General features: G+C 48.3%; 1 protein-coding gene across 8 annotated transcripts in view; it reads right to left on the bottom strand.

Annotated features, from left to right (window-relative positions):
* The window catches only part of SEC24C (SEC24 homolog C, COPII component), a 1,539,459-nt gene that overhangs the window by 224,106 nt on the left and 1,301,871 nt on the right, over positions 1-13,482 (bottom strand). For all 8 annotated transcript variants that reach the window (XM_078643234.1, XM_078643230.1, XM_078643232.1 and 5 more), the window contains one exon: positions 8,935-9,053. In XM_078643234.1, the coding sequence (XP_078499360.1) occupies positions 8,935-9,053 (119 nt within the window). The remainder of the gene's footprint in view (positions 1-8,934; positions 9,054-13,482) is intronic.

The following is a 13,482-nucleotide window of genomic DNA, read 5'->3' as shown; positions in this document are numbered from 1 at the left end:
GGGTTGAATCCATCATCGTTCTAAAGCCCATGTGTGACAATCATTTTTGGCGCCCCCTATGACCTCCTACACCGATTCCCTCATGACAACCAGGCAAAAGTGGCCCTCATCTCTCCATAGATATTCTGATTTAATTTGTTTTAAAGCACTGGTAAAGGCTGACTTTACTGAGAATATCTATCTACCCAAACAAACCCTTTTCATCAACATTAGGAATATTTCAAGAAACACTGGTGGAAAAAACCTAACGTCCTAACCTACTTTATGCAGTTTGCATGCAGCTCTTTGATCAAAGTTCCTAACAGTCACTGTTCTATATTAGGGTTGTATCTTATGAACTGTGGTGACAAAAGAATATCTGTGAAAATAGCAGTTATCCACTCGGCTATCCTCCTAAAATACAGATTTGTAATCTGCACAGTACACGTTTTTTGTTGCAGGCATATTGACCATCTGCGCTACTTTATAGCAAGTACAAACTGCCACTAGACACAACTCTGATCTATCTAGCAGGAACATTAATACAAGAGTTATCTTGCCATTTTTAATACTGCCTAAAATTGTACGGACTGTGCTCCAGGTGTTTTTAAATGATCATTTATTGCTAAACACAGTGGCCCCCCTCAGGTCAGCGCCTCCTTCCCCAGGTTTTGCGCCTAGTGCGGCCACACCAGTGGCACTGCCCTGAAGCCTCCCTTGACCCACCAGTTGACATCCACCAGCATCTGTGAGAAGGGCACTTGCCATTGCGTAAGATAAGCCCTATACTGCCTTGTCTGTATCATCCCGTACCTTGTGAGAAGTCTCAGACTCAATCAATGGAATTGCCGGAGGCTTGCGGGATATCACAAGCCCAGTGGTTGCTGCTGAGTGATATTCTCAATTCAGCTCTTCCTTTATTCAGGCCCTTAACCAAGACTAAATATTATTTTTCGGTGCCGGTTCGGTAAAAGGAGACCATGGGGAGCCCTCCAGCTATTGGGTCTCTTTACGACTGCTCACTGGCAGTATTTCATGGCATTGAGTTGATGCGGCCGGGAGGCTCCATCTCTATAAATATATGTGGGGGGCTTCTAGCCCCATAGATTCTTGTAAAGGGAGGTGCCACTATCGTGTAAGTTAGCCAAACTCCAGGCTTATAACACCGTCCATCTGCAGCACTGGTCATTCAGATCATCTGTGGGGTCAAACAAAAGCCCAATGCAATATGAGATCACAGACAACACAATTACTGTGTATTTGCTTTTGCTATTCATAAGTTACCTTTATAGTTAAGTTATGACATTAAGCCAAAGGGGCTCATAAGACTGCACGCTATTGTGTTAGCCATCAAGATCTCATACAAGTAGATTCGGGGTACCAGTAGCATTCAATTTGATTAACTGTCAATCTGTTAGTCAAAACCTCGAAGTTGGGAGAGTATTGTGAGCACTAAGAAGTGACAGAAAGAGGAAACTCAAAGTATTGGAGGCGCCATCTGGCAAGGAGAAAACATCCAAAATCATGAAAATACAGGAGATATTTGTACAATGGCCTAGACAGGTAATCTAATTGAAGAGGTTGAGTCTATACTGGGCGAAAAGGGCTAGTGCACAAACCTTGAAGAAAAACTTTCTCTGATCACTAAGCAAAATGGGGTGTAGCAATAAATAAACCCAGCTTTAAAGCTGTTCGGAGAAAATCCTAGAGAGAACCAGGGTATTTTACCTCCCCCATTAGAGGTCAGTAACTTAACGTCATCAGCCATCACTCAACCATTCACCCATACCTCCATAGAGAAGCCAGGGACAAAAGGGCCAAGGGAAAAAGGGTGTTGTGTCCTTAGCCCCACAGGCACAAGGGAGACAGGTAAGGATCTGCAATTCTTTATTGATATACAATATGCCGTGCTCTGCCCACGCACGCCTGCCCACGCTTTCTCCTCGCTCTGCAGTGCCCCCTCCCACAACCTTGACCGGATGTGGTGTCCGGTTCCCTCGGGGTCTCCACAGTCCACGGCAGGGTCCTAGGGACCTGCCCCAGTTCACTACATCTCCCCCATTTGTCACAAAGAAGTGACGAGAAAAGTGAAACACAGGATCTGTAGATAGAGATAGATGCAAGTCGGCCCGGGAACAGGTCGGTGTGCTTCCCATCATTATATTTCTTCTATTAGTCTTTTTGGCCTCCTGCATGCTATTCTCGGGCCGGCCTCCGTCTGTTGCTCTTCTGCTGATCCCTCACCATTGTCTCTTTCCTTCCTGTTGTGCTCCTGCTCTTCTTGTTATGTTGTCTCCTTATCCTGGTCTTCCCCTTTCTTCTCCTTCAGTTCTTTGAAGAGTGAGCTGTTCCCCGTTATCCTCTGATGTTCTCTCTCTGCCGTGATCATTGAGCCCTTCACTTTTGTTACTATTAGAGGGTCTTTTCAGAACATGCTTTCAGATTTCCTTTGTTGTTTTTGCAGCACTACCACTGTGTCTCCTTCCTTTAGATCTGACGAGCTGGCGTGTCGCTTGGCGTCTGCATATCTTTTCATTTTTTCTTTCTCTTCTGTGTCTTTTGCTGCAATGCTGCTGTGATCTGGTGCCATAGTTACTTCTATTTGTGGTAGCCTCGTTCTACTTGTTCTTCCCAGTACTAGCTCTGCTGGGCACTTTTCCTGTGGAGTTGTGGAGTGTGTTTCTGTAGTCCCGTAGTACCCAGCATAGAGCTTGGCTAAGTGATATCTGCGTTAGCTTCATCCTTTGAACTGCCTTTTTGATGTTCCCTGAACCTCTCCACCATTCCATTCGCTTGAGGCCACAGCGGAGTTATCTGCCTGCGGTTTATCCCTAGGTAGGCCATGAATCTGCGGAAGTCTTCTCCTGAGAATGGAGGACCATTGTCTGTTTTTAGTGTTTCTGGTGAACCCCATGCTGCAAATATGTTATCTAATATCGGTAGTGTTGCTGTTGACGATAGGACGTGTCGCACTATTGAAAATTGTGATTATTCATCGTTGACCACAAGCAGGTTGTTGCCCGTGTCCAGTGGCCCAAAGAAATCAGCTGCTAGTGTTGTCCACACTGCTCTTGGAAGTTCCGACATTTGTAGTGGCTCATGCCTAGCCGGTGGTCCTGTCACTTGACAGAGATGGCATGTCGTTATGGTGTCTTCTACCATGCGATCTAGGCCAGGGAACCATACTTTCTCTCTTAGCAGTTTCTTCGTTGCTACTACGCCTCGGTGTGACTCATGAGCCAGATTTACCAGTTGCCTCCTGAGTGAACTTGGTATCACTATTCTTGTCCCGCTCATCATTATTCCTGTGTCTGTCTCTGACAGTTCTTCATGTATCTTCTTTAGAGCTAGCACTTCTTCCTTGCATACTCCTGCTCCCCAGGTGCAATTATTGTTAATGTGCCTCCATCTCTGCATTCTCTTTATCTCCATGCCCATTTGCAGCGTGCTTCCTTGGTCTCCCTTGCTAGCTCCGCTAGTGTTATCGGTGCTGGGGTGTTTTGCTTTAGTACAAAATTGAGGTATTCTTCTGCCATCGATGTCCTCTTGTGGGCCTGTAGTAATGGGTGTCTCGACATGTAGTCTGCCGGGTTGAGTTCTTTCCCTGGCTTGTGCACATAGTCCATCAACCTTATGCCCCAGCGTTCAATCCTGAGTGGTATTTTGTCTGACGGGCTGCCATAGATCGTCACCAGCGCCTGGTTGTCAGCTATAATGGTGAATGACTTCCCGTAGATAAACATGTGGTAGTGTTCACACACCCATACCACTGCTATGCTCTCCTTTTCTGGTTGCGAGTATGAGTTTTCAATGTCTGTTAAGCTTTTCTTTGCATACACAACAATTTTTCTTTGTGAATCTCTCCCTGGCAGATGCTGCGCTAGTATTGCTCCTAGTCCTAATGGGCTGGCATCGACAGTCAGTTCAGTGCAGAGCAGGGGGTCAAAGTAGGCCAGATTTACACAGTCACCACTGCTTGTCTTATTTCCTCGAATGCTTTGTTGCATTCCTGAGACCAGATGAACGCCTGTCCTTGTTTGGTCAGTTCTCTTAGTGGTGTGCTCACTGTGGCGAAGTCCTGTATGTACCGCGCACAGTAGCTGGCGAGGCCTAGAAATGATCTTACTTCTGCAACATCCGTCGGGGGATTTGTGTTCTTCAGTGTTTCAACTTTGCCTGGGTCTGGTCTCATCCCTTGTTTAGAGAAAATGTGTCCGAAGAACACTAGTACCCCTATCCCCAGCTCGCATTTCTCTCCATTCAATGTTAGGCCCGCTTGCTCCAGTTGTGTGCAAACTTGACGCAAACCTGTGTCATGTTCTTTGACTGTTTTCCCAAATACCAAGATGTCATCAGTATAGTTTAGGCTGTTCTGTACCGGCCTTCTCACTTTCCACAATGCACTACACAGTCTTCCACAAAAAGTGCGCCTATGTAGTTTCCGCAAGTCGCAGCACACCACAGTTCGTACAAAACTGGGATGGCCCCAATGATGAAGCACTTTTCACCCGAGTGGGCTGGGTATGCTCAGACGTGAGTCCCAGGCTCTCCACACCACTGGAGTCAAGCTATCCAGGCTGAATGAAGGCTGATAGCCAGAAACCGGTCCTTGGATGCTTGATTCCGGTCTGGGAAGGACATGGCTTGGTAGTTCGGACTGGACTGTTCCCATGAGGCACAGGGTCAGAGCTGATTTGCATATAGTCAGTGTCTAACCCAGGGTGGTGTGGAGTGCAAAAAAATGATGGATTTAGGCCCAGATCCTTGTACTGGGGTGAATGTATGGCATTGTTCTACATTCTGTCCATCAACTGTGTTTTTTGCAATTTTCACCCGAGTGGGCTGGGTATGCGCAGACGTGAGTACCAGGCTCTCCACACCACTAGAGTCAAGCTATCCAGGCTGAATGAAGGCTGATAGCCAGAAACCGGTCCTTGGATGCTTGATTCCGGTCTGGGAAGGACATGGCTTGGTAGTTCGGACTGGACTGTTCCCATGAGGCACAGGGTCAGAGCTGATTTGCATATAGCCAGTGTCTAACCCAGGGTGGTGTGGAGTGCAAAAAAACGATGGATTTAGGCCCAGATCCTTGTACTGGGGTGAATGTATGGCATTGTTCTACATTCTGTCCATCAACTGTGTTTTTTGCAGTTTTTTTCCAATGATGAAGCATGTCACCGTGGGAAAACCCTGGTGACTGAGGGGTCTCAAGAAAGACATTTTTCTTTCCTGAAGGCAATCTTTGATCAAATTGATCAGATTCCATACACATACCTTTGTCTAGGTCCTCGAACCAGACAAGCTGGGTTATTTGGAAGTATCTTTCAAAGTCAACGTTTCATTGGGGGTCAAATTTCTGTGTGAGACACTGTATCACTCCCTTGTAATCCGCTGTTTGATCAGCGGCGAATGTTAACAACAGATCTTCTATTTCATCCCCTGCGAGATTCACCAGCAGGTGCAGTTGCTTGCTATACGGGATGTAGGTGGCACTCATGTAGCGCTCAAATTTTCCAATCCATCTTTCCCACCGGATGCCTGCTTGCGGCTCCGATAGGCTGAATGGTAAAGGCCTGCGGAAGACTGCTCGCGTGCTCTGCTTCTCATCATTGTCGCTCATTTTCTTCCTTGGCACTCCTCTACTCTTCTTCCTCTTATTTTCTTTATTGCTTCATTTGTCCCTCTGTTTCCTCTTTGTTGTGCTTTATTTCCACTTTTTCTTTGTCTTTTTTTTTTAGTCTTTTTGCTCTGTTTTTCTGTTTCCCTATCTATTTCAATGGCCGCTGCGCTGTTCTTTGCTCTTATTGGCTTAGTTGCCTAACTCCAAAATGGCAGCCGTAGTCTCGGGAGTTTTTTTTTGTACCTTTCGGTTTGCCTGACCTTTCAAAATGTCCGCCACGTGTTTCTGGCTCCTGATTGGCCCGCTCTGCCTGTCCTCAAGATGGCTGCCGCTCTCGCGATAGTTCGTTTGAACTAACCCGCGTCTTTCTGCTTTAATTCTCTATGAGCACTCTAAGGTGCTGACGCTTACTGGCTCTTTGGTTCAATGGCAGGTGCCTTGTTTCTTTCATCTTGCGTGCAACCTCACAGCGCTTTTACCGCTATTTCGGCAGCCGGGGTGGACTCCCGCGTCGCTGCTTCTTGGCTGCTTGACTCGGACCAGGGTGGGCTCCTTGCTCCGCTTCTTCTTCACCGTCGCGACAGTTGTCGTGTCCTTAGCCCCACAGACACACGGGAGACAGGTAAGGATCTGCAATTCTTTATTGATATACAATATGCCGTGCCCACGCACGTCTGCCCACACTTTCTCCTCACTCTGCAGTGCCCCCTCCCACACCCTTGACCGGATGTGGTGTCCGGTTCCCTCGGTGTCCGCGCAGGGTCCTAGTGCCCTGCCCCAGGTCACAACAAAGGGGATGTGGAGCCCTAGATGCCCGTGGTCAAAGTCGGCAGCCCGGGTTGGGTAAAGAGGTCCACACTAGACTGTGATGCTTGCGTCGGTGGAGAAGTGGGTCTCGGAACCTCAGAGCCGGCCGCATGGTCTTTTTTGTAGTCCCGGAGGAACTCCTGTGCCTCAGTGGGAGTGTCAAACACCCGCGCCCTGCCATTTATGTCCATCCACAGTCGGGCAGCATAAAGCATACCATAACGCAAGCCCAAGTTTCTCGCTGTGGTCTTGACTCCCTGGAATTTGCGCCTGGCCTCCTGCACCATGATAGTAAAATCTGGGAAGAACGATAGCCGACTCCCCTGCCATTGGATCTCTCCCAGGTCGCGAGCCACACGCAGAGCGGTGTCGCGATCACGGAAGTTCATAAGCCTGGCGATGATGGGCCTTGGAGGTTGACCGGACTTAGGACGGGGGCCCAGTGATCTGTGATCTCGTTCGACCACAAAGCCCTGAGTGAAGGATTCTTTGCCAAACAGATCAGAGAGCAGTTGTTCCACGAATGTGTCCATGCGGCCAGTGGCTGTCGACTCCGGTACGCCAGGGATTCGGATGTTGTTGCGTCGACTCCTGGCTTCCAAATCTTCGTTTTTGATGGCGACATCTTTAAGAATCTTTTCGACTCGTTCCAGCCGTTTTAAGGAGGAGGAAGACCCTGGATTCGACCACATCCAATCTTCGGTCATGAGCATGGATCTTCGTATTCATTCCCGCCAACTCAGTGTCCAAATCGTCGAACCGGCCCTCCAGTGTTTTAAACCCCGCTCTCATCCCCCCATTCGGGCCCCAGTTGGAGGTTCGGTCTCCCAATTTCTATTTGCATACCTATCCAGTCTATTTCCTATACTATTTTGTTCCCCTTGGCAATGTAAATTTAATGGGTCAGGAATATTAAAAACATCCGGTTATTCTATTACTAAAGTTTTCTTGAGTGGCTCTGAAGTTTCCAGAGGGTTAGTTCGTAACCTTTGCATGGGATAAGACTTATGGTTGACAGCACAATTAGCATTTTGGGTTACATTGCAACTATTTGAAGTTTTAGGAACCTGCTTTCTTGCATTTGCGAGGTCAACCTTCTTTCCCGTGTTAATTTTATCCCCTGGTTAAATAGCTCCTATTCCAGGATCAATTGAGGAATGTTTGATTAATACTTCAGTCATTCTTTTAATTGCAGTAACCTCATCTTTAACAGTGTTGAGCTTTACATAGAGGTCCTGAACCAACTTATAGGTGGGGTTTAATTTATTCTGTATAGCTTCCTCTACCAGGCCCAGACGATTTGGTTTGGTCACAACTTCGCTTACTGGGTCATCACCTTGGTTTCCTTCCTCACTAGTCACTAGAGGCAGATATCTTTTTGAGCATTCTATGTTAATTACTTCGCTATTTGGTATACTCTCTTGCTCCTTCCCTGCAGTACCATAATTGCTTAAGGCAGGAAAGGGAGTCGTACCCGTGGCCCGTCTTAGAATGGGGGGACACAGTTAATGTTTGTGTAAGAACTTTATTATGAGGTTGGTGCACGATGATGGCAGGACTTTTTACCTTAACAGTATCAACTTTTTCTTTCCTGCTGTAATAAGAGGAGATTTTACTTTTTCCCTTCGTATTAATCTCTTTCCCTGTTGATAACATACTTTCTACCTCCTCAATCAACTCATCGATAGCATCAAGTGTACAGTTCTCAGCTGCTGAACTAGCTTGTTTTTGCATTTTAGCAATCTTTTTCTTCCCCATAATCATGTTGGATGCATTCCTTTTCCCCATTTCGTCTAGACAATGAGGAGATGACTCCTCAACTCTATTAGATGGGATAATAAATGCTGGGCAAGCAGGGATACCACCTGATAAAGCATTTCAGAATAAGTTGTCTATACTAGAACAGTTCGTTATATACCATTAAAAATATATATCTATAACATAAAAAGGCTACAAACTAACTAACAAAACCAGATAAAATATCAATACAACAAGAGTTTACAGGCAAAATGTGTATCCAGATGCTTCCAAAATAAAACAAGAATAAAATGTCCTCACTATCAATGTTCGTGGGAACTAATAGATTCTTCTTATAATTACATATGAGTCTCTTCAGTCTTACCGTCCTTATATGTAAAGTCCAGATAGGAAGAGCCAAAGGATATGGCCCAGCCCAGCCTTCTCCGGTCTTTGACGGGCACGGACGGGCCCGCCCTTGGCCCAGGCTACACCCGCGCGCGTCCCACGCTGCAGGAGCCCTGGTCGAAATTTAAGCGCCTCTTGGCGCACGATAGTGACGCTTAGTTCTGGCGCCTCTGGGGACTCTGGGAACGGGAGTCCCTGGCGCAGGCGAGTCCGTTGCAGTCCCGCGGACTGTTAGGAAGCCGCAGACAGGGCGGGAAAGAGTGTTGCAGGGCAATGGTGGGTTTAAATTATTAAAGGCTGAGCAATTAAAAGCTCAGTAGGAACAAATCAATGCGAATACAGCGTCTATATATATATTAGACTAAAACTCAGATAAAACATACCTGTCCGGCAGAGGAGGGGCTTGCACAGTTCTTTCGGTAGCAGGCAAGTATCTGTGCACACTGATTGATTAATGTGTCTCGTACAGTTTTTGAAGGATTATTCATGACACCGCGGAAAGCTGTAAAACAGAGACGAAATGAAAGACTTTAAAATGAATCGACATTAGCAACAATGCATTTAACAATACATACTGTTTCATTTATCCAAACTGAAAACAAATTTGTCAACTAGTCTGGGAAAAAAAAGGAAATGCATACACAAACACAATTTGCTATGGTAAAATAACAGAGCACCTTTACCGGGGGGAACAGTTTTGCAAGCCTAGCTCTCCACTGTAGTAATCCCTTCAAGTCAGAAACACTTTAATTGTCCTGCCTGTGCGCGAGAACCTGCTGTCTCGCCCATGTACGAGACCAGGAGCGTTGTTTACAACATGAATACAGAGCTTACAAAGATGGCTTTTTTTCATGCATAACTACAGTGCAGTCGGCCTAAGTCTAAATATGCCATATTTCATAGACACTTGAACCTTAAAACTGCTCTTAAGGAAAAAGATGATTTAAGTTCACATTGGTGCCCTATTCACACAAAGAAAATGTTAAACTAAGGAGAATGGAGTAGGTAGCAGCTCTATATAGCAGACACTTACCACTACACCTTTATAGGAAACCAGTAGCGTCTTTATCCCATCTTGTACTATACTATCAATTCGTTCAGACTGCGACCAGGCATTCCTAGTAAAATGCTAAGTAATCCATCCTCCTACCAGGTGGCAGTTTAGGATGGTGGAGCAGATACCCATGATGGAGAACCACAATTATAGTAACTTTTCCTTCTCTTTAATAATCCATTGTCACAACTTAAAAATAATTATAAGTGTACCCACTTTAGAATATGATGGAAAAGCTAGAGCCAAGTACAAAATATCAAGTAGGAGAAAGCGAACCTAAGATAATCTTCAAAAGGGGTGGTTGATAAAAGTTACAAATCCAAACAATACCTGGTTAACATATGCACTAATCTCAAATTACATCTTTACAAATATCAGCTATGGGAATAATCCTGAAACTGCAGCTTCTGCTTTTCCCCTTGGAAACGTGCCAACTTGCTACCAGATGCACAAGTTACTTACCGATATATCTGTAAGAAACAGTAGTCCGTGTTAGATTCTTTACCTTAGAATATCCCCAGGCGTCAGACTGGATCCGGAAAGTTTTCGTCAGTAGTTCCCTTGTGCGTCGGTAGGCGTCGTCTGCGGCTCCGCGTCCGTCGTCGTGATCGCCGGGATGACGTCGTCTGAGTACTTAGACGCCGCCCTCGCGCGCCGTCAGTTCTGTAGATAGCTTTCCGCGCCAGGAACGTAGAGCCATGATAGAAACCGACACTGGTGCCATGAAACTAGGGCCCTGAAAGGGATGTCCTTAACCCTAGATATCGGTTCGCAGAACGGGGAGGATGGGTGGGGCGGTAAGGAATCTAACACTAACTACTGTTTCTTACAGACATATCGCTACCGAAGGTAAGTAACTTGTGCATCTGAAAGAAACAGGTTAGTGTTAGATTCCTTACCTTAGAATAGATACCTCAGCAATACCAACCCCGTGGTGGGTCTGCAAACCATGATCACACCAGAAAGTCCTGGAGAACGGAATGGCCGAAAAAGCCATCTCTCCGGACTTGGCTGTCCAGGCAGTAGTGCCTAGCAAACGTGTGCAGCGAGGCCCGCGAGCTGCCTGACAGATGTCCTGCAAGCGGACTCCCCGAGACAGGGCGGTAGTAGCCGCCGAGGCCCGAGTGGAATGGGCGCGCAGCCCCACAGGAGGCTCCTTTTTTCACCAAGGAGTAGCAAACCTTGATGTACAAAACTACCCGAGGGATGGTCCGCTTGTGCACTGCCCGTCCATTCTTAGTGCCCACGTAACCAACAAAGAGCTGGTCGTCCACCCGGAACTGGCGTGTGCGGTCTAGATAGAAGGAGAGTGCACGTTTTGGGTCCAAACGGTGGAGCCTCTCTTCTGCTTTCGAGGGATGCGGAGGCGGAAAAGAAGGTGGGCAAGGTGACGGACTGCCCGATTTGAAAGGCTGTAACCACCTTGAGCAGGAAAGAAGGACGAGTCCTCAGAACAACCTTGTCCGGATGGAGAGAGGAAGGGAGGTTTAGAAGATAGAGCCTGGAGCTCACTCACTCTCCTGGCAGAGGAGATGGCAACCAGGAATGCAGTTTTAAGAGTCAGAAGCGAAGAGGACAGTTATTAAGTGGTTCAAAGGGAGTGCACATCAGATAAGTTAGTACACGGTTCAAGTCCCACTGAGTTATCACAAAGGGAACAGGAGGAAACATGTGTGTGATGCCTTTCAAGAATCTATTTACAACAGGGGACTTGAAAAGAGAAGGATGATCAGGAAGCCTTAAGAAGGCTGAAATGGCCGAGAGGTTGCTTTTGATAGTGCCCAGAGCAGAGCCCTGCTGGACAAGAGAAAGAAGGAAGAGGTGAACCTCTGAAAGTGGGGCACAGAGTGGATCAACAGCCTTTGCTGTGCACCATGCCACAAACTTGTTCCACCTGAAGGCGTACCGATTTTGTGGAGGGACGCCTGGCTGCCAGAATCATAGACTTCAGGAGGCAAGTCAAATGGCCTCAACTGCCGCCGCTCAATTTCCACGCATGTAGATGGAGACTGGAGAAGTTCGGGTGGAGGACGGTCCCCTGCTGCTGTGACAGAAGGTCCTCCTGAAGAGGCAGACGAATCGGGGGATCGACTGACATGCTAAGTAGCTTGGGATACCAGTATCTTCGTGCCCAGTCCGGAGCAACAAGGATGACTTGGCCCAGACTTGCCTGATCTTCTTTAGCACTCTGGGCAGAAGTGGTATAGGCGGAAAGGCGTACAACAGACCGCAGCTCCACTCGCGACGAAAAGCACCTCAGAGACAGTGCCACCTTGGAAATTCCAACGCGCAGAACTGATGACATTGCGTGTTCTCTTCTGTGGCGAATAGATCTAACCTAGGCTCTCCCCACTGCAGAAAGAGGTCTTGCGCCACATCTGAGTCAAACACCATTCTTGATCCATCATGCACTGACGGCTGAGTTCGTCCGTCCTGGCGTTCAGAGAACCTGCCAGGTGTTGAACCACCAAGGTAATGCCTTGATGTTCCAGCAATGTCCAGAGGCGCAGAGCCTCCTGACATAGGGACCACGACCCCACCCCGCCCCGTTTGTTGCAGTACCACATGGCGGTGGTATTGTCCGTGAACACCTGCCCTACACTCCCCCGGACAAAGGGAAGGAATGCTTTCAGTGCAAGCCGGATCGCCCGAAGCTCCAAAAGGTTGATATGGAGCCGGGACTCCGCCTGAGACCAGAGGCCTCTGATCTCCACCTCTCCCAAGTGGCCTCCCCATCCCAGGAGGGACGCATCCGTCACCACTGTGTGCTCCGGTTGGGGAAGGGAGAGGGATCTGCCATTGACCCAATCGCGATTCGTGAGCCACCACTGCAAGTGCCGTGCAGTGCCCTCCGGGATCTGGTCATGATCAGACAGGTTGCCCTGATGCTGTGCCCACTGGAACGTGAGGTCCCACTGCAGAATCCGCATATGCCATCTGGCATGTTGTACCAGCAGGATGCCATCAGGCCCGGGAGCCGGAGGGTCATCCTGACAAACCCGGGATAGAGGCTGACAGATCTGAATCATAGTCTGAACATCCCTGACTCCCTGCTCGGGAGGATAGACCCTAAACTGCGCAGAATCCAGAGCCGCTCTGATGAAGGGGAGCTTCTGAGAGGAACTCAGGTGCGACTTCGGCACATTGATGGAAAACCCCAGCAATTCGGCCGTAGTCTGAAGGTGGGTGACTACTGCCTGGGGCGAGCCCGCCTTCAACAACCAGTCATCGAGGTGAGGGAAGACCGACACCCCTGACCTACGCAGGTGAGCTGTGACCACTGCCATCACTTTCGTGAACACCCGAGGGGCACTGGTAAGGCCGAAGGGGAGCACAGCAAACTGAAAATGCTCCTGGCCTACCGTGAACCGCAGGTAACGCGGTGAGCCGGCAGGACTGGAATGTGAAATATGCGTCCTGCAAGTCCAAGGCTACCATCCACTCTCCAGGGTCGAGGGCAGCCAAGACCTGAGCCAGAGTCAACTTCTTGAACTTCTCCTTCGGAGGACGCGTTTGACGTCCCTGAGGTCCAAGATGGGACGCAAGCCCCCTTTGTCCTTGGGGACCAGAAATTAGTGGGAATAACAACCACGTCCTACTATCGCGCTCGATGGCCTCCTAGGCCAAGAGGGCTGTGACTTCCTGTTGGAGAAACGCGAAGTGATCCCCAGACATGTGGTTAAACTGAGGAGGCATGGCCGGGAGAGGGGGTGTGGGGGGGGGGGGGGGGGGGGGGGGGGGAATGTAGACTCGAAGGAGTGGGAGTAGCCCCTCCGGACAAGCTGGATGCAACACCCACTTGTCTGAAGTGACAGAAAGCCAATGGGGAAGGTGATGGCGAATCCTGCCACCCACTGGCATGGGATGCAACTCGAAG

Source organism: Lissotriton helveticus, chromosome 5_1 (genome assembly GCF_964261635.1).
Source record: "Lissotriton helveticus chromosome 5_1, aLisHel1.1, whole genome shotgun sequence".
In the NCBI taxonomy this organism is placed as follows: Eukaryota; Metazoa; Chordata; class Amphibia; order Caudata; family Salamandridae; genus Lissotriton; species Lissotriton helveticus.
Note: the sequence above shows the minus strand (reverse complement) of the source record. Positions and strands in the feature narration are given on the sequence as shown.